Source organism: Idiotropiscis lumnitzeri, chromosome 19 (genome assembly GCF_059441095.1).
Source record: "Idiotropiscis lumnitzeri isolate Australia: NSW breed Sydney's pygmy pipehorse chromosome 19, RoL_Ilum_1.0, whole genome shotgun sequence".
Classification (NCBI taxonomy): Eukaryota; Metazoa; Chordata; class Actinopteri; order Syngnathiformes; family Syngnathidae; genus Idiotropiscis; species Idiotropiscis lumnitzeri.
The window spans coordinates 8,877,455-8,902,688 of record NC_142409.1 but is presented as its reverse complement, the minus strand read 5'-3'; the positions used below and the strand labels follow the sequence as shown (position 1 = coordinate 8,902,688).

The window sequence follows — 25,234 nt, the reverse complement described above, 5'->3', positions numbered from 1 at the left end:
ATCCGAGTGCAGATCCTTGCACGAGGCGCATGCAGCAGCTGTTGTAATTTTCGCTAATCCTGTACGTCCCCTTTAAGATTCATCCATCATTCCCTTAGCTCATGCCCTACCCTTTTTTTTTAAAGGGTTCCATGTTGCGCAACCCAGCAAAGACAAAACAAAAAGTGAAAATTGAACCCAAGTATTCGAAGTACATTCTCAAATCCCACACGTGATTCCCTGAAGGCCTTACGACACATCCCAATACCCCGATAGTGCGACGTGAACACCGCTGCATTTGACTATGATAGCATGAGTTGCATTCCTGAGAGCTCCCCTTCCCGCATGCATGAAAGTACTTGTCAGACCGGCACGGCAGTAGTGGGTGTGGCCTGAACCCGGCCCATATAGAGTGGAAGGGGCTTGTTGGCAGCTGCGCGTTGCGGCGCGGAGAGTGGAGAGAGAGACGAGGCGACGTCGGGGGGGAAAGTGAACTCCTATCCGAAAAATACACACGCGTTTTACAATTGGTATAAAGGAGGAGGAGGACGGGGTAGTGGACTTTCGGCCTATATTCGCACTCGGAGTCAAGGCGGAATGGAGGCCAACGGCACTGCCGGGACACACAGTGAGTTGGATGATTGGGGCGATTTAGGGCTCACTTTGATGCAGCGTTATCAATTTGAGGCCCGTGGGCCGATATCGGTCTTGGGTTGGGATTGTGCGGGACTGTTATGGTTTCATATTTTTTGCAGGGACTGAAATATTTCTCCTATTCAAGCATTTTCTTTTCAACTTTTATTATGAGGACCGTCTAAGGAAGTTCACAAGATTTTAGAGTGTAAAGTGAATTATTATTATTTTTTTAATAGTCATGTTGTAATTGCTGAAGACATGTAGAGAGACTGAGAACTATGTAGTATTTAATTGTGAAAATACATTTAAATGGGGCTAAAACTGAGCCCAGTGACACCGATGGCATATTTCACCGCCTTCCTTAGCATCAGAGGTGATCCAGAGCAATTGTGATGTCAAGTTAGCTAGCTCGCTATGCCCACGCCTCAAAATTACATCTTCCCTGCCACTTTAGAGCGCCTCGTAGTTCACCATGAGTGCGCACATGTCACGCAGAAACTGGCATAAGAGCGAGGAGGGATGATTTATTCATTTATTTAATTTTAAATTCGACTTGAGAGCCAGAATATGGACAGGGGTGTGGTGCTCTTGTGGCTGCTTTTGAGTGCCTCATTGTCACAGCGTCAGAAGCACCGCAACGATAGCGGTTATATTGCTGCCACCTTTATTACATTTTTGCGTCTGAAACACGCAGTTATGTGTAGGCATAAGAAATATACTGGAGGAAGTAGCATCCTTTTTTTTTTCTTCCCAGGATGAGTAGTTTTGATTGACATGTGAAAGCTGACATTTGAACGGGGCGTAGTTTCACACATTCAACCAACATGCTGACAATGTTTCAGAGCAAAGAGGATAGCCTGATTTTTCATTATTTTGGATGCATCTGCTGTCGTTCATGTTTATTGTTCTTCTTCTTATTATTATTGTTGTTATTTGTAACAAAATAGCGAATCGTTAAATATTAGTATTTACCTAACGGTAAGTAGTCGTGCAAGTGTTTTATAAGCATTATTTAAAAATATAATTATGCATTTAATAAATATATATTATCTATGCATCCATATAATAAGATATAAAACAATTCGATTGATCATTCAATTCAAATAATTTTACGTCTTTCCATTTCAAACTCTTCATTCCACTGTAGTGAATCGTCAGCTCTGAGGTCACGTGACACTTTTGTTTACGCTCCTGCACGTAGTTGACACAAGACTGCCTCAATCTCGCTGGCGCGTGGAGACCGTACATAAACATTACAAAAATGCACTCGGATCCTGCGCAGTTTTCACGACTTGTCTCTTGCCGCACCAAAATAGCGGTAATAAGACGAGAATTCGGACCCGCCCAAAGACGGAGCGCATACGTGTTACGTGCTCTTTGCTCTTTTTCACCCCCGCGATCCAAGAATCAATTTTAAATCTCCTTGCGGGGAGCCGGAAGATACTTTTTCTTGCGCGATGTCTTGCTGGAATAAAAAAAGTCCGTCGAAGGATTTGGCACACCGGGAGCGCGGGAATAGAGTGGCCCAAGAGAACGGGAAACGTATCGGTGAGTGACCCCCCCACTCCCAACCCCACCTCAGGACCACCCCAGCACCTTCCTCGCAGTGCCTAAAGAGGCTTAACTAAGTTTGCAATGCATGACTTTTAAAGTCACGCTATTAAGTAAAGTATTCTTTTTGGAAGCAGGAGGGGGGGGGGCAGATTTGGGGCGGGTGCAGTTTAGTTTTGACCAAGGATTCTTAAAGACGTCCTCCACATTTTTGCCTGCAGCAATGCATTCCATCCTTTGCGTTTGACAGAAGACCTCTTCACTCTATAATTGAGGCGACTTAAGACGGCATACTTGGTGTTAGTACAATTTGAAAATTTTTGATTTTATGAAAAAGTCTGACTTCCAATTCATTTCAAAACATGGTTAATTATATGAAAGTCGATTAATACAAACAAGGTTTTAAGTCTTGTGATTACAAAGAGAAGTTAACCCAATAAAGTTAAACTTCTCACAATCTGAAGCTATTACATAGTTATTACAGTCTACACGGCATGGATCTGAACTAAAAAAATCACATTCACCCAAAAGTGTTTGTTGTTAATTAAATTCCACAAGATACATTTCTATGTGAGCAAGAATGGCTTGTTTGTCTAATGTTTTCCGCAGTTGGCTGACAACCAGTCTAGTCTGTCTTCAGCGAAAACTATAAAGTTATCTTGATGAAATGATGAAGACTTAACCAGAGAATTCAATCATGCTTAAATTGGTTGCCATTGAGACTTTAGAGGCTGTAATGCATCGCGACTGAATATAGTTAGGAAACTGTAGTCTAATCATATTTTCCAAGTTCCTTTGGAAAAGCAGCCTCATCTAAAAAAAAAAGAAAGAAAGAAAGAAAGAAAAAAAAATAGGGGGTTTGTATCGAATGATCCAAAGTGGAATAAACATCTCAAATGCAGAAGCAAAAGTCAACACGCGGCGTGAATAACGCTCCTACTTAGATTGAAAGTGCGTGATTTCTCATCCGGCGTCTTTCTGAGAAAACAAAAACACCCTCATATGATTCTTATGAGATTACGCAACACACTCTTTTGTGGCGAGCACAACATTGAGGTCAGGCGTTTTTGTTTGAGTTCCTCCAACACGCACGCTTGCAGCTGTGTTGAGCCTCTCGTTCCGTAAACTGAAAAAAAAAGTCTGTGATGTTTTGAAGCTCTCGAAAGCCGGAGGAACAGTTAGTCATTCTTTATGTCAGCTGCCTTCTACCCTGATGCTTTTTTTTTTTTCTAAAGTGGAGCGTTGCAGTCCTGGCGTGCCCTCGATGAGACAATATTTGCATTTTGTCACCTAAAACGAAGTGTCAGACTCATTGACTCAAATGCGACATTTTCACAGCCTGCTGATCTCATGACGGCTATCGATAAGACTTGAGTCAAGACTGTATTGTTGGTTCGTGAGTCTGGCCGAACTATATTGGCAGGAGGCGACAGGAGGGACGACACACACCGTGCAGTATTATTGCGTAACGTTTATTATTTGCCCCCAAGCCCACAGTACATACGTAAGGTTCCTACCTACATATGTCACCTAATACTACATCCCCCTTTCGAGGTTAAAGAATCTTTCTAGGGAAGATGCATATGCACTTATAGGCAAACACAACAACATGTATTATACCGAGTCAGTAAACAAACTCAAAACAGCATTCCAGTCATTAGCTGAGGAATGCCTTATAGCATATAAACACCTACACTCAAGATATGATATTAACTATCAAACATTCGTCAATGCACACCATTAATAACCCAAAAAAATAATCCACTCAAGGAAAACGGAAAGTCATCACACATTCCTATATGTTCTATGAGGGATGGGGTAGACTGCCCAAACCCTCCAACTGAGTGTGAGGATTATTCTGCCTCATGCTCACTCAGCTCCTATAGCTATGTGCAAACAAAGTCTTTCAAGAATGTGGGAGGTGTCCTCACTCTTGTGGGAAAACGCCTCTCACACACTGGATTCTGCTGACCGCTTGGTTGTTGAAGAATGTCAGGTGTGCCAGGTGTACTCACCTCCTGACGATCAGCGTTTACCTGGGCCTCTGGCAAGTCTTTTGATGTCTCGGCTCCTCCAGAGGTCTGCGAGAGATGATAACGGTTCCTTCGCAGCCTACCGCCGGGTGTCTCGACAACATAGGACCTCGGTGTGCCCGCAGTAGACACAACTGTGCCACGTTCTCGCGTGTCCCTGACCCACACCTGATCTCCTGGTCGAAGGTGTGGCATATCACGCGCTCTGTGTCTGCGATCATAATTTTGACACTGCATCTGTCGGTACCTCTGTTCTGTAGTCTTCAAATCCTCAATGTCCGCACATCTGGGATTAAGCTGAGATGAAATCACAGGAACAGGTGTCCTTATCCTCCTCCCCATGAGGAGTTCCGTGGGACTGTAGCCATTCGCCAAGGGAGCAGCACGGTAGGCCATAAGGGCAAGATACGGGTCTGCAGACTTTTTGAGAAGACCCTTTATGGTCCTCACCGCACGCTCAGCCTCACCATTACCCCGTGGAAAACGTGGGCTGGACGTCACATGCTTGAAACCCCATTCCGAGGCAAACTTGTTGAAGACCACAGAAGCAAACTGTGGCCCGTTGTCGGAGCGCACTTCTTCGGGAATTCCATGACGAGCAAGGATAGACTTGAAGTGCTCGATCACAGCCTCCGATGTAGTAGACGTCAGCCAAGCCACTTCGAAGAACCTTGAAAAATAGTCCACTACGACCAGATAATCTTTGTTATTTATCCGGAACAGATCAGCCCCGACCAAGGACCATGGCCTCGATGGGAACTCAGTAGGCATCATTGTTTCTCTGAGAGTCGTCCTCTCCTTGGCACACACATCACAGTCCGCAATCGTCCTGGACAGATCTGTACTGAGACCTGGCCACCACACAGACTGTTTCGCCCTCTCCCTGCATTTAGCAATCCCAAGGTGGCCCTCGTGAAGCTTGGACAGCACGTCTGCCCTAAGCGACGCTGGAATCACAATCCTGCAGCCATACAGCAGTAGTCCATCCTGAACTGTGAGCTCACCAGAAAACGGCAGATAGGGCTGGATTGTACGGTCCACAGAAAATTTGTCCGGCCATCCCTCCAGGCAGAACTTCTTCAGCTGCAGGAGAATGGCATCGTTGTCTTGACTTTCTTGTATTTCCACCAGCCTCGATTCAGTAGCAGGAAGGTTCGCAATGACAGAATCAACATACAAGTTGACCTCTTCTTCTTGCAACCCGTCCGACGTGGCGCTGACAGGGGCCCGTGACAGCACATCTGCTGTTGCAATGTTCTTACCAGCTACATGAGAGATAGTATAAGAAAACCTCATCAATCTCATACGAAGACGCTGGATGCGTGGCGGAAGCATCTCTAGACTCTTGGAGCCCAGCAGGGGAACTAGAGGCTTGTGGTCTGTCTCGATATGGAACTGCTTCCCTATGAGGAACTCTGAGAACCTCTCACAGGCCCATGTCGAAGCTAGTGCCTCTTTCTCGATCTGGGCGTATCGCTGTTCGGTGCTGCTGAGGGCTCTCGAAGCATACGCCACTGGCTTCCAACGAGAATCAGCTTGCTTCTGGAGAAGCACACTGCCCAACCCGAAGGAGGATGCATCAGCAGAGACCAGTGTTTCAGCATTTGGGTCATATAACGCCAGCCCAGGGGTCGACGTCAAGTCCGCTTTAATGCCATCAAATGCTTGCTGCTGTTGTGGTCCCCAGACCCACATGTTGGACTTCCTAAGCAGGTCTCTGAGAGGACGCGTCTTTTCCGCCAGGTGAGGTAGGAACTTGCCAAGATGATTAGTCATCCCTAGGAAACGTCTCACCTCGCTGATGTTGCTTGGTTCCTTCATAACTTTTACAGCACTCACTTTGTCAGGGTCTGCACTGACCCCCGATGAGTCGATAACTTGTCCCAAGAACTTTATTGTGTTCTTTGAGAACTCACACTTTTCATTCAGTGTGACGCCCGCGTCCTGTAGACGTAACAAAGTCCTCCTCAGTCTCTCATCATGCTCACACTGCGTTGCTCCCCAGATGAGCACATCATCCATTTGACATACAACTCCATCCAGGCCCTCCAAAATGCGCGACATACGCTTCTGGAAGTGTTCCGGTGCAGATGAGATTCCAAAACACAGACGGTTGTAACAGTAGCGTCCAAACGGAGTGATGAACGTAGTCAGCAAAGAAGACTCCTTGGATAGCGGTATCTGCCAGAAACCAGCATTGGCATCTAACTTTGAGAACACCTTAGCGCCTGCCAACTGACCTAAGGTGTGTTCGACTGAGGGAAGAGGGTGTTTTTCTCTCATGACAGATTTATTCAGTTCAGTGAGGTCTGTGCATATTCTCACTCTGCTCTTGCAAGTCCGCTTCGGCACCACCACCATTGGTGCACACCATTCCGTTGGTACCTCCACTTTAGAGATGACTCCTTGCGCCTCCATACGCTTCAGCTCCTCTTTAACTTTTGGCAGGAGTGGGAGAGAAATACGTCGGGGCGTCGAAAGAGAGAAAGGTTGTGCCCCAGGCTTCAGTACAATGTTGTACTCACCCTCCATTTTACCTAATCCACTGAAAAGCTTGGGAAACTCCTCCTTTATGGATTCCATGGAGACCAGGCTGATGTTTTCCAGTCGAGCGACCAGCTGCAGTTTCATCGCAGCCATCCCGCCCAGCAGTGGTGTGCTCAGCCCTTTCACAACATATATGTTCTCCTTGACGCAATTATTGTTCTTACTGAGTGTGGCTGTGAACATGCCCTTGACCTTTAGACGTGCGCCCCCTGGTCCCTTCAGAACTTTAAGAGGTCTCACCAGTCTTCTGAATTTACCACGGCTGTAAAGTGTTTCTGAAACAGCTGTAACATCCGCGCCAGTGTCAATCTTAAACACTGCACTGTAATTGTCCATGTTTATGTCTGTCATCCATGGACTGGTCATTTTATCGGCTGACAAGGAGCCAAGGAATGCAACTTCTGCCTCATCATCAGTCTCTATGACAGCATTCACTCCTGTTATTTTCTTCGTTCTGCACACTCTTGCATAATGCCCCCTTTTCTTGCAGTAATTACACATTGCTTCTCTAGCTGGGCATTGTTGCAGACTATGTCCTTTTGGATCACCGCATCGTTTGCATTGTGTCTGTCTGTCCTTCGGTGCTTTTTTAAATGTTCCTCCATGTTGTCGCGGCATTTGTTTCGGCCGCGCGCCTCCGCGGTGACGCGCGTGCACGCTGTCCAGCTGAGTGTTGGCGATGTCAACTTTAAAGTTAGACTTTAACACCTCCTGTTGCTTCTTTATTTGCTCACTTTGACGAGCTCTGGTAATTGCCTTCACCAGTGTTAATTCTGGGTCCAACTGCAGTTGTTCTGATAAACGTTTATCTCTCAAGCCGACAACAAATCTGTCTCTCACCATTTCGTCGTGAAGAGCCCCGTATCCGCAGTACTCCGCGAGACAATGTAGTGCCGTGTGAAAGCCATCAGCCGACTCCCCCTCTTCTTGTTGACGCAAATTAAACTTTGCCCTCTCGAAGATGACATTTCTGCGAGCCACAAAGTGGGTGTCCAACTTATTTTTGACTGTGACATAGTCACTCGCTTCCACGGCGCTCAGGTGGAGAGAAACTAGTATGTCCTCCGCTTCCTCCCCCATGGTGTAGATAAGCGTATTCACCTGATTCTCGTCTGCTTGCGCTTCCAGCCCGGACGCAATGCGAAACCGTTCAAAACGCTTTATCCATTTCGTCCAGTCTTCAGCCCTGAACGTAAATTTTTCAGGTGGAGAGACTTGAAACTGAGACATCTTGCCGTTACGCGGGCTCGCCCCCGCAGCCTGAACTGTCTCGTATGAAACGAAAACTCGCGTGTACGCGGGACACTCTCTCGGTAAGATTCAGCTCCAAAAAGACCCTCTTCTGCCACTTCTGACACCATGTATTGTTGGTTCGTGAGTCTGGCCGAACTATATTGGCAGGAGGCGACAGGAGGGACGACACACACCGTGCAGTATTATTGCGTAACGTTTATTATTTGCCCCCAAGCCCACAGTACATACGTAAGGTTCCTACCTACATATGTCACCTAATACTACAAACGCCCTTCCCTAATTCCACATTAAAAACTCGAAGTGATGAATGCAGAACTAAATTGACTAAAAAATAAACTAACTTCCAGGACTTTTTTTTTTAATTCAAAAAACTAAACTGACTAAAAAATAAACTACTAACTTCCAGGACTTTTTTTTTTAATTCAAAAAACTAAACTGACTAAAAAATAAACTACTAACTTCCAGGACTTTTTTTTTTAATTCAAAAAATGATTCACTTCTGAAAAAAAAAAAACTGCAGCAAGATCGGGTCACTTTGACGGGTCATCAAGTGCACGGCAGGAAAGGACTCAAGTTTAAAACCACCCACAAATTTGTGGCTTCCTCTGCCAGATTCCTTCTAATCGATATTTCCACCCTTTTCGCCCCCCAAGGTTTGGATGGCGACCCGGATCTAAACTTCCTGCTCGTCGGTGGAATGCTGACCAAGGTTCGCTCTCGCTCGTGGCAGAAAAATCGCTTCTATCGGCTGCAGGAGGACTGCAAGACTGTGTGGCATGAGTCCAGCAAGGTCTTCAAGCGCAAGCAGACTTGTGAGTCCCTCGCTCTCGTCCTATACGACGACTTAATAGCGGGGTTCGAGTCACGTCATGTGACTTGTTAAACAGAAACGGTGAAAAAAAAAAAAAAAAAAAAAAAACACAGGAATGTTGTTTGTCCCCTGAGCCGAGTGTAGTCTGTCCCAAAGACAAATACAAGGGGGGGGGGGGGGGGCTTTGTTGTTTTGAGGTCTCAAAACAGTGCACAATGGACTGGTTTGTGCTGACACACAAAAAAAAGATTCAAATATTGTATATTTAAACACCAAAATATTTCGACGAAGCAAAGTCTGCCATCTTAATGCTAACACAATGCAAAGCGCCACGGACAGGCTAACAAAAAATATTGTTTAAAAAAAAAAATCTGTGATTATACTGAATGTGTTGTTACTATCTTTGACTTAGTCTTCGCATTCAATTTTCAACAAAGGCGAAAAAAAACCCAAAAAAACACGCCATGTTTTTCAAGCAGTGTAACTTTGCTATTGAAAGCATGTGGCGTGTTTGTTTCGGTCTGACATGGAACAGGGGAAATATTTTACCGCTGACTTTCCCTTGCATATTTCCCCGCCTCCACTGAAGATTTTCCAACCAAATTCCCAAGCCTTGCACAAATGCTCCCCTTCAAGCTTCTCGAGTATGTGAGCAATCCGCTGCAAACAGAGAACACCGCCCAGGTTTTTGGGTGGGTTACTGCGACCCCCCCCCGACACCTCCCTGTTTGCCCCCTCCCTTCAAGTCTGACCTTTTCCAGTTGCCTCCGCATGGATTCTCCACAGAACAAAGACGTGCAAGAATTTTAATGCTTGGCTTGACCACAAGTGGACGTCTCGTGGGGTTGCAATATAAGCTCAACCGTCGGGGCGTAATTGTTTACCGAAAACATCGGCGAACGAGACCGCCGTCGTTATGTAAGCCCTTGTGGAATATTCACATGAAAAAAAGACGTCTGTTGGATGGCGTTCACATGGCAACAAATAAGATACTCTTAAGTATGGGCGGTCTGTTGTCATTTTTTTGCGCAGAAGAGCCGCATTGGATTTACAAAATAAACAGACGAGAGTGGTCGTTTCTACTTTAGGACAAGAAAATGGGTAAAAGTTGATTTTCACAGTAAAAAAAAAAATAAATGAATAAATAATAACTCACCCTCATTTGTTTAACTAAATCAATTTAACCAAATTCATAAATTAAATATGTAATGTAAGAAAATACTTCATTTTAAAAAAGATAATATATTTACCAATGTTTACAAATAATCAATTACAGAATGAGATGAATGAACTTTAAAATCCATTTATTTACCAATTACATGAATACATGTGAATTTAAATAATTTACTAATATTTTTTGGGGGGTTATTAGTTTTAGTAAATCGATTATTTGATTAGATAATTGTTTAAAAAAAATGAAGACATTTTAACCAACCAATTGTACGGCTGAAAAATGCTAAGATAATGTAAAAAAAAAAAAAAAAAAACGTTGTTATATACGGTGCGTTCCTAAAAACACTCTGACGTCCTGCTTTTTCCACATAAACTTGGGGAACAACAATTTTTTTTTTGTTTCCAAGTGCCTTTTAAGCAGAAGGTCGCAGCAGTGAGAAGAGACACAAACCGTTTCCTGTTGATAGACCAGACAACCAGTTTCTGGCACACCGCACGGGACCCACGGCAGATATTTTTCCCGTTTGAGGAAGGAAGTTAACTCTATGCTTGTTGTCAGACATGAGGATTATTTTTGTTCCTATCCTTGGCGGCTTCGCAGGCATTATAAATATAGAAGATTAAAAAAAGCGTCCAGAACTGGTCCTGGTTTTAATCGTTTCTATCGTCTGCAGCCCAGATTCTGTCAAACAAGCTCTCATCTTTCCCCGCAGTCTCCATCGACGACATCGACTCCGTCCGCAACGGCCGCCAGTCCGAGGGTCTCAACAAGCACACCGACCCGAGCGAGGATGAACGCTGCTTCTCTATCGTCTTCAAGGGTCGCAAGAAGGTTCTGGATCTGATGGCCAGCAATCAGCAAGAGGCCAATCAGTGGGTGAAAAGCTTCGAGAAGGTCATGAACAACATGCACAACCTCAGCCGGCAACAGAAGAGCGAGCAGTATCCTTGACCCAAAAATAAATAAATAAAAAATGGCCTCGGATGTAAAGTTTGAGAGTTCAAGTCGAAATGAAATCCTTGCATCCGATCGCGCTAGCTGGATCATCGACTGCATGCGCAAAGCGGACAAGAACGCCGATAATAAAATGAACCTGAAGGAGCTCAAGCGCTTCTTGCGGCACGTCAACATCGAAGTGGACGACACGTACGCTGAGGAGCTTTTTAAGGTGGGTACCATTCCGCAAGTGGCGGGAAAATTTTTTGGGACCGGGTCGAATCCGCATTGCTTCACAGGAATGTGACCAGTCCAACTCGGGCTACCTGGAAGACGTGGAGATCGAGAAATTCTACGAGTTGCTGACCCACCGAGAGGAGATCGACGTCATCTACGGGAACTACGCTCAAACGGACGGTCAGCTGAGCGTTCGGGACCTCCTCAACTTCCTGCTGAACGAGCAGCGCGAGAACGCCACCGCGTCGGATGCTCTCAGACTGATCGCAAAATACGAGATGGACGAAACGGGTCGGTCGACGTGAGAAAAAAATTCAACCGAAGCCCTTTTTCGTCGTCGAGCTTATTTTCCTCGTCCCTCTTCAGCCAAACTGAATAATCACATGACCAAAGACGGCTTCCAGATGTACCTCCAACACGAAGACTGCGACATCTTCAACCCGGCCTACAAGAACGTCTACCAGGACATGACGCAGCCTCTCAACCATTACTACATTTCTTCCTCGCATAACACGTACCTCACCCATGACCAGCTCAAAGGACCCAGCAGCACCGAAGGCTACATCAGGTAGAGAAACAGACAGAAATTCACATATTTAACAATATATTTGAAGTCATTTAATTTGAAATCAAAAGTAAACAAAAGCATAACGACAATATATGCGTCTTTGAAAAAAAACACAGAATTTAGAAAATAAAACATTAACAAGGTTTAGTCATTTAATTTTTTTTCAAGTTCATCGGGCCGGATTAAAACGTTTAACGGGCCGCATGTGGCCCCCCAACCGTAGTTTGCCCACGCCTGGGCTAGAGGCATTAAGTGACCCAAATTGCTTTTTAGTTTATTTGAAGTGAGACTGGGAACAATTTTTTATTTATTTATTTATTTATTTAAAGCGTCCTCTTTGTTTATTTGAAATAAGGTCATGTTCATTGATTTATTTCTTTGCTTGCAAGTTAGGCCGCAGTTATTTCATTCCCGAAATGCAAAGTACTTGGCATCTATTTTGTACTAAATGTTTCTTGAAATTATTATGATTTTTTTCAAATTTAATTTTTTTAATCAGAGCTCTGATGAAGAATTGCCGCTGTGTGGAGCTGGACTCTTGGGACGGCGCCAACGGCGAGCCGGTCATCTACCACGGCTACACGCTCACCTCCAAAATCCTCTTCCGGGACGCAATAAAGGCCATCAAAGAATACGCTTTTAGGGTGCCAGCCATGCATCCGTACAAATATTCGATTCGCAGTGCGGCCAGGGTCATTTATTGACACAGCTGCGTAATATTAGGCTTTTATTTCCAGTTATTCACTCAACTTATTGACTCAATTCTCAGTTCATATTAAGTAAGGCTGTGTTAGACGACCACAAAGTGATTATTTGACGCTTAGTTGACATGAAGCCAAGTCAGTCGGCTTTTATTTGAAATACGGCATTTTAGTCGCTCATTTACCCGACGTATATGCGGTGAATTGCCGCACTGTTTGTTTTTTTTTGTTGTTGTTTTGCACGCATGCTAACGTAGCATCGACTTCCTCACCCAGACGTCGGACTACCCCGTCATCCTGTCCTTGGAGAACCATTGTAGTGTGGACCAGCAGAAGCTCATGGCCCACTACATCGTCTCCATCCTCGGGGACGCCTTGGTCACCGAGCCTCTCGGTGACTTTATGCCAACGAGCTTTCCGTCACCAGAGGTTAGCGTGTGTGTATTTGAGATACCATGAATTATATATTTTTTTAAAGATAAGGTCGAGAGGGCTTTTTTTAAAAGACACCCTACTGTTTATGAAGAGGTTAATTTCCAAGTGCGGTGTTCTACAGGAGCTCAAGGGGAAATTCCTGATCAAGGGAAAGTGCCTGAACAAATTGGCCGCCACGTTCAACAACAACAACAACACGATCTCGGAGGGAACGGTGTCCGAGGAGGACGAGGCGGCGGAGCAAGAAAATGGACAAAAAATGCCCCAAAAGGTGGGTCGAGTCGTTGGAAGACATTCGGTAGAAATGGTGGCAATTATTTGAGGAAATGATTTGCATATATCTCATATGTTCTAATCTCACAAGAAGCATTTTGCAAAATTATGAATTGATCAATAAATAATTTCATTCCGAGATGTTTTTAATATTAGGCCGAATGAGTCAAAATGTTGTATTTTTTTTTTTTTGTCAAGTTGGCATTTTAAGAGGAAATTTTTGTGTTAACTGACAAAAGTTAATTTAAAAAAAAAAAAAAAGGAATTTTTCAGACATTTACTATGCTCTCCAATTCCCCAAAGAAATCAAAAATCAGACTGGCCAGGGAACTGTCAGATGTGGTCGTCTACTGCAAGAGCGTCCACTTCAATGGCTTTGAACACGCCAGGGACAAGCTGGACTTTATCGAGATGTCCTCCTTCAAGGAGAGCAAAGCCTACAATCTGGCTGAGAACTCGCGTAAGTTCAAAGTTCAACTCAACTCAAGAGCTAGAAAAGTGAACGCGACAGTAAAAGTATGCTTTGCTTTGGATTTGGATCTGCGCATGTGGCGCATGCAGCGGACAGATCGGCAAACACAAATATGAGCCACACAGAAAAAAAAAAAAAAAAACCCTTCCAAGAAAAATGTGTCTTCTGACCTTGCAGCAACCGCCTTCATACACCACAACATAGACAAGCTGAGTCGGACCTACCCGGCCGGCTCCAGAACCGACTCGTCCAACTACAACCCGGTCCCCATGTGGAACGCCGGTTGCCAAATAGGTGCGTCTCGCACTTCAAATCCCCCCCATTTACACGAGCAACAAAAAAAAAAAGTATCGTCACCTTTGTCTCGGCAGTGGCGCTCAACTTCCAGACGCCCAGCAAGGAGATGCACATCAACCAGGGCCGCTTCCTACCTAACGGCATGTGCGGCTACATCCTCAAGCCGGAATTCCAAAGAGATGGCACCTCTCAGTTTGACCCCAACGTCATTTCTTATGGACCCTGGCTGAGGAAGAAAACCCTCCATGTCATGGTCAGGCACAAAAAAAAAATAATAACAATAACATTTTTGGATATGAGGGGGGAAAAAATATTATGGGATACCTTGCAGGTGATCTCAGCCCAACAGTTGCCCAAGCTCAACGTGGAGAAACAGAAATCCATCGTGGACCCCCTGGTGAGGGTGGAGTTGTACGGCGTGCGCGCCGACAACGCCATCAAGGAGACGCACCACATCGACAACAATGGTGAGCGGCTGACACACACACACACACACACACACACAAAGAGAAACGTCACGTGTGTCACATGTTTCATTGTGTAGGGTTCAACCCCATGTGGAACGAGCGATTCCAGTTCGACATCCACGTCCCCGAGCTGGTCATCTTGCGATTGGTTGTGGAGGACTACGACGCCACGTCGGCCAACGATCTCATTGGCCAGTACTGCCTGCCGCTCACCTGCGTGCAAAACGGTAACGAGCACGCTGCACCCACTCTCACGTGTTTGTGTGTGCCACCAATGAAATTGCATTGCTGTATGAAAAAAAAATTGTGAGGGTGTTATTTGATTAAAAAAAAAATTGTCAGAGGAAAACTAAAAAAGAACAAAAAATGATATTTTGGATGAAATTGTCACACATTTTTGTAATTCATACAAAAAAATATTTCATTTGATATTTTCATCAGACACTTACCTATTAATCTTGAAACTGTTGCCAACAAAAGTGAATAAGACCACAGTATGAAGCGGTTGTGAATAGGCAGCAGGTGTGTTTAATTTGCTGTTATCACTCTCACAGTGTGTTGAGTGCCATCTAGTGGACGTGACGTGACAATGCATCTTACGACCTCTTTATTTCTTTTCTTTTTTTCTTTTCTAGGTTATCGGCACGTTCCGCTCCTTGACAAGAACGGTAACATGATCTCGTCGGCCGGCCTCTTTGTGCACATCATGCTCCTGGACGCCGAATAGCGCTAGGGAAAATGTAATTTGCCGTTCCTTCCATTTTTTTTTTTTTTTAACAACGTCTGCATAATAACTAAGCCAGATGAACGAGTATAGAAAGTACTTGAATGTATTTCTCCCACAGGTGGTAATAAGCTCAGGTTGGAAAGGAGAACGATCGTATGATCGTATTTAATTTATATGAATGGTCTTTACTGACAAGCTGCACTAAGACTTTTTGCGGAGTTTCACATATATTTGTCTGGACAGATAATCTAATTGTCTTGTGACTTTTTTCGTCATCTAACATAAGACCACATTTTTTAGGTCATGTGATGTCAAGTAATCACCGCTGTATTAAAACCTGAATGGCAAATTCTCATATTGCTAATCCAACTGCATGTGTCGCTGTTCTTTTACACGACTTGGCCAATAAAACTGCCAGCATCAGCATGGTGTTGTCATTTTACATAAATAAATAAGGCCCCGGAAGAAACTAAAAGCATTTTCACTGACGGAGACAGCACTACAAATTAACCCCGCCTTTGCTTCCATGTCGACAAAACTCAGTGCAGCTCTGCTTACCCGTTTACCAACACAATATTATTAATGTACTGACAATAACAGAAGACCTCATGTATCTTTAAATTTGAAGAGAATTTACCTGAGGGACCGCTCTTTGAGCTGCTGTTTTGGGTAACAACATAGTTCAAATGGGCTCAGCAGCAACATTGCATCTGCTATGTGTCAACAAGGATGATCTTTATTACAACATGTGGTAAGACGCCACATTTTAATTATTGTGCAAGACTGTAAGGTACTGCTGTTTTGGTTAGCAAAATCAAGTTCAACACAATAAGCTCTATAATCAGTCACAATTACAATTGCTACCCGTGATTTACGAGAATGAAGCCACTAATACATGGCATAGTTCACTTTAACATAAGTAAAAATAGGTTTGCAATTCTTTGAACATTATATTACATTGAGCCCATTCCAAGTGGCCCAATTTATTTTCTTAAATATGCAGAATATAAAATTAACTAACTGTAATTATTTTTTTCCCTTATAACCCAGGGGTGTGCAAACTTGCAAGGGCCACACTTGACTTCTAAAACGGACACAATCATAAATGAGCTAAAAAAAAAAAAAAATCTAATAAATGCAGAATAAATTAACCAATTACAGAAAGAAAAATAATACGACAAATATCACTGAGGGGGGCCCAGTTTGCCCACCCCTGTTACAATATAATCCGTCTGCAATTACTCGTAAAAACTCTTAATCAAGTTCATCAAGTTCGGCATTAAAAAAGCCCCGCCTTCTTTTTGAGCTCTTTCTGCCGCCACATCGGCAAACGCTGGAATTCTAAGTGTCCCACGCCGAGTAGTTCCTCAAAGTCGGCGTCCGACAGGAAGTTCTGCGATTGCAAAACATTGGATTAGACATCACTTGCGTTGCCCATTTCTGCGCGACCAGTATTTGCCCTCTGACCTCTTTGTGGCAGGCATCCACGCCAGGAGGGAGCTCCGAGGCGGGTTTGTTGATGAGCAGCTCGGGGGCCACGTGCTTCCCGGAGGCCGGGCGGGATGCACTCGGGCTGGTGGCGTGGGGGGACGAGTCCCCAAAATGGCCCCCGTAGAATGGAGGCGGGCTCATGGGGCCTCCGGGAGCCCGGTCAATACCCACGCCTGAATTCAAGGTGTTGTTTTGCTCCTGCGGGGCAGAAGAAACCAAAAGCAATCAGTGGAAACTTGTTTTGTTTTGAAATTAGCAATTTTTGAAAAAAAAATAATTTTTTAAATAATTAACAAATGTGGTATCACAAAAACCGGCTTTTTCGATTAGACAAGGCTATGGTCTGACTAAATGAAGATTCTCTTCGCGATGCAGAATCTTACAATTGGCTGAATTAAATTCTGATCACCGATTAATGAAAAAAAATATAATGAATAAAATGAGTTAGAAAGATATGAATTAATCGATTATTACTCCCAATGGGGGAAAAAAATTGCTGAGATTGCGCAATCACTCACATTGATCTGTAACAGCGATACGTTGCTGTTCAGCTCCTTCTTCATCTGCTCGTAAGACTTCCCCGCCTGTTGACCAAATCCAAGCGAGCCCATATGAGGACGAAAATCGCCGCACGTGATTGGCTCCGTGACGCGTTTCCTCGTTTACTCACACTCCACTTGTGGGGGTCCCACGCGTTAAACCAACCGGTGAACGTGGGGGGCTCGAAGCCCTGCTTGACCGAGATCATGGGCGTGTCCTGGTCGCGGCCTGCCGGGTGGGTGCGGAGGTACTCGCGGGCGCAATTCCACGCCTCCTTGGTCTCTGACTCGTTAGCGGAGTTCCCCAGCCACAAGAAAATCTGAGGAGATTCACGTTATTTAAACGATTCCGAATGTGGCGTCCTTTTTAGGGCATATGGAGAGAGAGAGAGAGAGAGAGACAAGTCACCTCCTCCCAGGTGTCCAGCAGCATGACGTCCTCCTCGTCTAGGTCGCTCTGCGCAAAGTCGGCCACCTCGGTCATCCGAAACTGACCCGTCTGATTGGAGCATTCAAACAGGCGAGGGCTGTGCGGAGGCTCCTCCCTCTGGAGACTTGTAAATAAGGATGGTGACATCATTGCATGATTTTTTTTTTTTTTTCACTATATATACATATACACATTTACTTCTTGTCACTGGCGTAGGGGGCCTTCCCCCCGAGGGCTACCCAGAATTCAGCAGGCTCCTGACCCTCCATCACCACCTGCTTGTCCTGCTTGGACAGCACGTCAGAAATGGCTTTGCCCATGACCCTCTCGTCCCCGTTGCAACCCTGGATACAGAACGACGACAGCTGCCATTCAAATCCATTCATGCCAATGTTAACCACCAGGGGGCGCTAAGACTACTCACCTTCCCGTACCACAGGAAGCAAGAGTGATCCGTCTTGAGCAGGAAAACGTCGTTGGTGTTGAGGGACGACGCCCCGGCCTGAACTTCGGTGGCCTTGGTGTTGAGCTCATTGGTCCCCCGAACCTGGAAGAGCCTGGCTCCGCCCACTGGGTTGACCACGCCGGGTCGACCGGTCCCGCCCTATTCACAAGGACACCAAAAATAAATTTCAGATAGCTGATACAACTAATTCTGCTGATAAAACTAATTCCATAAGGCACACCTCGAAGATGATAAATTTGCCTTTAAAAATGGCCAGGAAATGTCGAGGCTCTTTCCCCATGACCACCCGGACTTGCACGGGGGCGCCGTTGTACTTGCTATCCACGACCACGGCCTGATAGGCGCACGCCGTCACCTCGTCTTTGGTGGCGTGACACCCCTGGCGAGTCAGAAATAACTTTAGGTGAGCAAACAAAAAGCAGGAATGTGTTTGAAAAAAAAACAAAAAAAAAAAAAACAACCTGCCACATGTAGAGAATGTGCTGCCCCCGGTTTGACACGTGATACGTGTACAGAACCAGGTAGCAGTCTCCGCCGTAGAACTGGCCGTATGTCCTCGGGTTGACTTCGGCCAACTCCAGATTTTCAATGCGCCACACCTGACGCACACATGAACAATTTCCAGACTTTTGCAGAATCACATTGGACCAATGTTGCCACAGTCACTTTGTCACTTAATTTTAAAAGTAATGTCACTTTATTGTGTACTGAATTTTTTAAATAAAACAAATATTATTTTGATCAGACATTTTTATGAATATAACTCCAAAAAAAATTCTGTGACGCCTGCATTAGTTGCAGCTGTACGCCACACCAATGTTCCTCGACTCTAACATACTCTCTTCTGCCACCTTGTGGCAATTACCTGCAATTGCCTTCTGTGAAGCGAGACAATGCAGTTGAACAATTTGAAATTTTTTTGTTTTGTCATGACTCAACACTGGACTGAATTTCGAATCCCACCTTGACTTCCCCAGACGCGTCATCCACCATGCGCTGCTGCGCCGCGAGCTCGGGACGCGCGTGGAGCTCCATAACGTCGAACGTCACCTGGTCCACCTTTGCTGGGGGAGACGGCGAATAGGGTAAGCATCTATTTTTACACAAAAGTATCCAACTGAAGAAAATACTTGGATAATCACGACCATCACTAAAATATGGAAGCATAGTGGGCCCAAGTGTTCTTGAACGTTTACCTATCTTGCCCGTGCTGTGCGTGGTGCCCAGACCCTGCGTTTGGTTTTTGTCCCTCCACTCCTTGAACTGGTGCTTGAACATGGCCGACTCGCCGCCCTCGCACATCACTTCCACGCTGGTGCTCGCCGGGTAGTTTTTGGCCTTGATGTAACCCTTGACGCAAATCCCGAAAGGAACGCAGGTTCGATGTTTTTTAAGGAACGACTAACATTTGACGGACGCGTCACTCACCACCGCCCGGTTTAGAGCGCCCCGCCTCTCCTCCTTGGAGGCGTGTTTTCCTTTCCATACCATCACACTGGAGGCACCGTTGTCCAAGATGTAGCAGTCCTGACAGGTACATAGAAACAAATAAAATCACCAGCATTCGGACTAGACGTCGTAGATGCTGCATAAAGAGTTTTTAACCGAGGACTTAAGGAGGTCTTGAGTTAGAGGCTGCGTGGCCACTTCTTGAACCACCAGATTCCCGCTGACGTCATAAACACTGCGGAGAAACACACACACATAAATTAAGTCAGTGTTGAAATAAGTAGCAATGTTTCATTTAGACAAAAGTAGTGCTTTGTCACTATCATGTGGCATCTTTGTGTAAAGGAACCATGTTGAACTCAGTTGAGGAGTTTCATTTGGATTACATTGGTGAGTGAGTGTGGCTCTCTCCCCACATATGAGGGTATTTAAAATGAAATCATTCTTAACTGGTAGAGCCTGACGCTAGCATTGGGAGGTCGGCGGGAGTCGTCGTCGGGGACGGCGGCCTTGAGAGGGGAGCTCCTCTGGCCCAACACCGCAATCATGCTCTTCATCAGCTCGGGTGAGTCGCGCTCGTCTCCGCCCTCCACCACGCCGATCTGAGCCCGGCCGCCTCGCTCCCGGTCCCGGATCTCCTGAGCCAGCAAGGTGGCCTGGGCAAAAAAATAAGATAAATAAATAAAACATGTAAAACGGACATTTTAACATGGACCGATTACTCAAATTAAAAAGGATAAATCATGTATATAAAAAAAAATAATAATAAAATAAAACTTTTGAAAAGAAATTTACTGTATACGGTACTTCAATAATAAAAAAAAAAAAAGCTAATAAAAATGCTAAAAATATCAACAAAACCAAAAATTTGAGAGCGTTCAGTACAATATAAAAAGTAATCATTTAAGGTGTATAAAAACAGACAGTATGATGACTACGTTTGATGAAACGTATATTGTGATTTTTTGAGGAATATTTTTTTTTTTACAAAATATTCAATTGAATTGATTTACTTTGAGTTTCTCTCGCCTGTTGCTCTTCTCCCCATTCCACTGCACTATGACTTTGCCGAGGTCCAGCAGAAAGATGTCGCCTGTGTTAAAGCTGCTCCACGACACATCCACCTGCACACACAAACACACACGCTACATTTCTGCAAAATGCCGAGATTAAAATTAAATAGCATTTTTTTTTTTGTAAAGAATCCCACTAAATTCCCTTTACAAAGAGTCTGTGCTGCTATCGTGCTTTTTGCGCGCACCTCCGTGGCTGTGACGTGCTTGCGCCCTTTGACATGCAGCAGGCGTTGGACGTTGTAGGCGTTGGTGTCCACGTGGTTGAAACCGGAGGCCACGCCCCCCTTTTTGTAGCTGTGAGGAAAGCGAGAGAACAAGCGCACAGAGCAAAGTTCAAGTGTCATAAAACTAAACACACACGAGGCGTCGCGCAGCACAGTCGATGCTTTGTTCACGACCGCAATCAGTGACGCGTTCAGTAAAAATTAGTTTTGAGGAGGCCGCATTTGAAGGCAAAGATAATAGGTAATTATTTTACCCGGCAACATGAATTTCAGATCTATTTAAAATACATAAAACATGTCAAATATATACAATACATATATACATGTATATTACCAATAATATAATTACTAATATTTTACCCGGCAACAAGTTATAATTCCAACCAATTATATTACACGCTGCTCAGATGCGAGATTAACATAAACTTTATGCAGCTGCAGTATTTCCTTCTCACTCACATGATTCCGTTTTTGAAGTAGCCCTTGAAACGTGGCGACTCGTAGCCCTGCACCTCCCTGTGTTGCACCGGCGCACCCCCCAGGTGCTCGTCCAGCTGGGTGACGTAGACGGCCGCCCCTCCCTGCTCATCCTGCGACGAGTTGTTCCCGATCCAGTAGTGGATGTCGATCGAGCCCAAGTTCTGACTTATCTGGGGGACCAAACACGGGAGGGATTCGCAAAATGTGATGGCCGCACCCCCGGAGGTACGTGAGAATGCGAGATTTATATCCGAATCACATTTGTTTTCCCACTAAGTAGGATGTTGTTCCTTTTTTCTTTGTTTGTTTGTTTTTTTAAAGCGATGTGTCAGGTGTGCGCCAACTCTCTTCGGGATGTTGTCGTAGTTTCTTTTCTCATATGATGGTTTAAACACCTTTCTTTGTTACTTTTTGTTTTTTTAAGGGTGTGTGTGGATGAGAGGGGGTGTGCCAACGTTCTCAGCATGACGAAACAGGTTACTCACATACAGAACAACGAAAGTATCACCAATCAAGCAAGTTCGGAAAGCTTTGGGGGTGCGCATTTGTGGAGGTGCGTGATATTATTGATATTTTTCACTGCGGCGTTTTTTTTTTTCCAAGGGGGTGCGCTTACCCTCTCGGGAATTAGATGGAGCTTTCATGTATGCTCGCAAACAGGATAATACATGTTGATTAAGTTCGGAAAGTTTTGTGGTGGGGCCCCCCTGTGTGTGTGTGTGTGTGTGTGTGTGTGTGTGTGTGTTGTAACCCTTGAGGTGGTGCGCAAAATTAAAATTTTTATCCTAATGTTTTTTATTCTTTTTTTTTTTGTGCGGATCAGAGAATTTGCGCCAACTCTCCCAAGATGTTAACATAGGTTTTTGGTATACTCACATTCAGAATAATTTGGACTTTCCCAAAGCTTTGGTATGCGCACCCCCCGGGTATGCTGAAATTCCAAAATCACCAAAGTGAAATATTTATTTTATCATTCTATTTTATTTTTTTTCCGAAAGTGTGATCTTCATCAGGGTTTGATTGGGATTGTTTTTTTCTTCAAGGGGGATGTACAGAAATAAGGGGGTGCGCCAACAAATATTAAAAGTGAGATTCTAACATACTCACATGCAGCACAATGTAACAATCGCCCTCAAAAAAGTTGCCGAAGCTTCGGGGCGACACAGGCACCATCTGCAGCTTCTGTTGGACATTGAAAAGAAGAAGTCAAAGTTGTAAAGTGAAATGTTGAACATAAAACCGTGATAAAGTCGGCATCAAAGAAATAAAAAAAAAAAAAAAAGGCTGATGTTTGCTGTGTTGCATGACTCACGTTAATGGTCCATATCTGCAGGCCAGCTTTTCTGTTGACACTCCTAAACGCATCTTTATTGGCCTCATTCATCATCAGGTGTACTGTGGACTGAAGCACACAAGCAGGAACGACTTTTTCACGTCATTTTGTGGACAATATGTTGGATTTATGCAAGACGCGATACTTTCTCACGAGAGAAAAACGAACGGAGAGGGCAAAAATGGTGCTAAAAATTTTTTATTTTTTATTTAATTATTTTTATTATAGGAAAAGTGTCATTTCGGAAAAATAATGCCATACATTTTCCGAATATACGAGTCATTTTATGAAAATAAAGAAATTTTTAAATATTATTATTATTTGAATTTAACAATAATAAAAAATGCATCATCATCATCATCATCACCACCATTATTGCCTGCCGTAGACAGATGGTGGAGATGATGACGAGCGACGCCGTCCTGACAAACACACGCCCTCGCCATCCTCACCGATGGCCGCTCAGCCCGTCGATAAGCAAACGAGCTCCATGCAAAGTCGGGATGCAAATGCAGCCACTTGGAAGACAGCGGGAGCGTTAATCTTGCATATTGCGTCACGGCCATGAATCGGGGTGGGGTGGGGGGGTGGAGGTCAAACACGCCTTCATTAAGATCATAGTGAGCTGTTGTCTTATCATATCATAAAAAAACTGAAACGGCGCCAAGTGAAATGAAATGATAAGCAAAGCCGAAAGCCAAGGCTGAAAGGAGTTACTTAATCACTTCTTTTTTTTTTTTTTCAGTATTAACATTGTGTGTCTTGAATAACATTAAATGACATGCTGACTTGCCAAGATTTGGTCAGAATTATTCAGTGTGTGGACAAAAGTCTACACACCCCCTTTCTAATTTATTTGAAATAAATATAAACACGCATATGGATATATTGGCACACCACAGCCACTTAACTTCACCCTGAATAAAGTTCAGCTGTTCTAATAGGCCTTTCCTGGCGTTTGCTTTCAAGCCTGAAGATTTTGCGCAAACACAGACCGCAATTTGGAACGACTCATAATTCCCTCCATCATGACTAAGGCCGAAGAATAAATAAATAAATATATATATATATATGTATAAATTATACAGAATAAATTCTTTATTAACTCATTCACTGCAGCCAAATTTTTTTAAAAAATGATTTTTGACGTCTATAGCCGTCATTGGCAGTGAATGAGTTAATATAAAATATTAATATAAAATTATTTACAATATTATATTGCAATACATTTGTTTCATTTCCCAACAACAGCCTAAAGTACACACTGTACATATTTCATGCCGCCCAATTCCCAAAGGAATCGAGTAAGTCCACAACAGCAATGTAAACACTAAAGCGCAGCCGTTCACAAAGTGGTGTTGACCTTCACTGTGAGCGCACACAAAAGAAGAGCAGCTGGGACTGTAAACTGAGCTCATTGAAAAGACTGACAAAAAAAAAAAGAAATAAATTCATATTGGTCCAACAGGAAGGACTGGTTCCCTTTCAATGAACCCACGCAAACCTGTCATCTTTACCGCCGCAAGAATCATAAATCAACAGAAAAGTAATCGCTATACGTGATTATGTAAATATCCAATTAAATATGATTTTTTTTTTTTTTTTAAGAAAAAACTACTTACTGTATATTCTTCGCGCCAGAACCAAAACAAAACCTACCTTGTCTTGGGAGCTGTGCAGGTCGGGGGGAAAAAAACAATCACCGGTGGAGCCTCCTGTGCTGTGTGCAAGGCACAATGTGTGTGCGTGCACGCGTGGGTTGGGTGTATTTACTTCCACGCCCACACCCCGAACACACCTGCAATTTCCTGTCCTGTCATTCTTGAGCGTGAAGGTGCTGCGAATGCAAGCTTTAGAAAAAGAAAATACTGTTCAACTGTAATAAAAATCATAATTGGACACGGGGAGATGTTTGTTTTCCATGCACCAGAAAAATATTTTTAATTAAACGCATTCACCGCCAGCCCAGGTAAAATGAACGTACTTTTTGGCGTCTATATCCGTCAATGGTAGCGAATGCGTTAAGTGTATTTTGATACAATGTTCAAAAAAATGTACTGACCCTCTGAAAATAAATCAAAACAGCCGTTAGTTAATGTCTAAACCACTGGCAACAAAAGTGAGCACACCCCCGTAGTGAAACTTTCCCAAATTGGACCCCATTCCAGCTCTTGAAGTCACGTGACGGCATTACAGTGCCACAGTTGCTCGACCACAAAATCGACCGCGTTTGTCCACCTTCGAACAATGAATCCCAAAATAGCATTTCATACCTTCGGCGCCGATTTGTCCATCCTGGATGTCGTCCTTGTCCTCGCCGTGATGAAAGCGCGTTCACTTCATGGCTGAGGCACGGGAGGAGAAGCCTGCACAATAATACTTGAGGACCAACAAAAAAAAACGAAAAAAAAAAACAACAATGGGCTCAACAGAGCCAAAGCTAAAAGTTCACCTCGCATATCACATGAGGAGTTTAATCTCCTCTGGGTTGCACATTAACCACTTGACATCCGTTTGATTGGCTGGGCCTGCAGATCATTCAACGGCAGGTGGCGTCACCTCCTACACACTCGTATGGATTCTTTAAATTAGATATTTGCATGCATAGTTTTCAAAAAGTCTCCCGTAGCAACACACCAGGACACAAA

At 44.2% G+C, this 25,234-nt stretch overlaps 2 protein-coding genes and 1 long non-coding RNA gene across 5 annotated transcripts; 2 read left to right on the top strand and 1 right to left on the bottom strand.

Moving 5' to 3' along the window:
• Window positions 1-405: 405 nt before the first annotated feature.
• plcd1a (phospholipase C, delta 1a) lies at window positions 406-15,521 on the top strand. Of its 2 annotated transcripts, none has more exons than XM_088283587.1 (15): window positions 406-607; window positions 8,654-8,812; window positions 10,698-10,926; window positions 11,024-11,153; window positions 11,221-11,449; window positions 11,525-11,726; window positions 12,226-12,370; window positions 12,704-12,856; window positions 12,984-13,133; window positions 13,439-13,595; window positions 13,785-13,901; window positions 13,979-14,157; window positions 14,236-14,371; window positions 14,449-14,598; window positions 15,007-15,521. In XM_088283587.1, exons 1-15 carry the CDS (start codon window positions 577-579, stop codon window positions 15,096-15,098), a joined length of 2,259 nt encoding a protein of 752 aa, XP_088139713.1. In that variant the 5' UTR covers window positions 406-576; the 3' UTR covers window positions 15,099-15,521. The 2 variants fall into 2 exon arrangements, with proteins under 2 accessions (XP_088139713.1, XP_088139712.1); XM_088283586.1 differs by lacking the exon at window positions 406-607 and adding an exon at window positions 1,838-2,163.
• On the bottom strand, window positions 14,947-24,997 carry vill (villin-like). Of its 2 annotated transcripts, none has more exons than XM_088283584.1 (20): window positions 24,860-24,997; window positions 22,566-22,655; window positions 22,361-22,435; window positions 21,233-21,423; window positions 20,735-20,843; window positions 20,487-20,597; window positions 19,924-20,129; window positions 19,630-19,708; window positions 19,453-19,551; window positions 19,221-19,374; window positions 18,988-19,088; window positions 18,486-18,623; window positions 18,245-18,403; window positions 17,983-18,162; window positions 17,757-17,902; window positions 17,538-17,682; window positions 17,260-17,448; window positions 17,108-17,173; window positions 16,566-16,787; window positions 14,947-16,491 (listed from the first exon to the last, which is right to left on the bottom strand). In XM_088283584.1, exons 1-20 carry the CDS (start codon window positions 24,878-24,880, stop codon window positions 16,378-16,380), a joined length of 2,595 nt encoding a protein of 864 aa, XP_088139710.1. In that variant the 5' UTR covers window positions 24,881-24,997; the 3' UTR covers window positions 14,947-16,377. The 2 variants fall into 2 exon arrangements, with proteins under 2 accessions (XP_088139710.1, XP_088139711.1); XM_088283585.1 differs by having other exon boundaries at window positions 24,246-24,981.
• LOC148318378 (uncharacterized) lies at window positions 16,585-22,488 on the top strand. Its single transcript, XR_015839967.1, has 3 exons — window positions 16,585-16,773; window positions 19,002-19,109; window positions 19,930-22,488. It is a non-coding gene; the product is annotated as an uncharacterized LOC148318378 (long non-coding RNA).
• Window positions 24,998-25,234: the final 237 nt, after the last annotated feature.

Excerpts from the sequence above, each read along its gene's own strand:
- vill (XM_088283584.1), bottom strand. The coding sequence starts at position 24,880 with ATGGACAAATCGGCGCCGAAG. Across the intron at positions 18,163-18,244 it reads GCAAATTTATCATCTTCGAG|GGCGGGACCGGTCGACCCGG; the intron begins GTGTGCCTTATG and ends CCTTGTGAATAG. Across the intron at positions 17,449-17,537 it reads TGCTGGACACCTGGGAGGAG|ATTTTCTTGTGGCTGGGGAA; the intron begins GTGACTTGTCTC and ends GAATCTCCTCAG.
- plcd1a (XM_088283586.1), top strand. The coding sequence starts at position 2,073 with ATGTCTTGCTGGAATAAAAAAAGTCCGTCGAAGGATTTGGCACACCGG. Across the intron at positions 11,154-11,220 it reads ACGCTGAGGAGCTTTTTAAG|GAATGTGACCAGTCCAACTC; the intron begins GTGGGTACCATT and ends ATTGCTTCACAG. Across the intron at positions 14,158-14,235 it reads AGAAAACCCTCCATGTCATG|GTGATCTCAGCCCAACAGTT; the intron begins GTCAGGCACAAA and ends GATACCTTGCAG.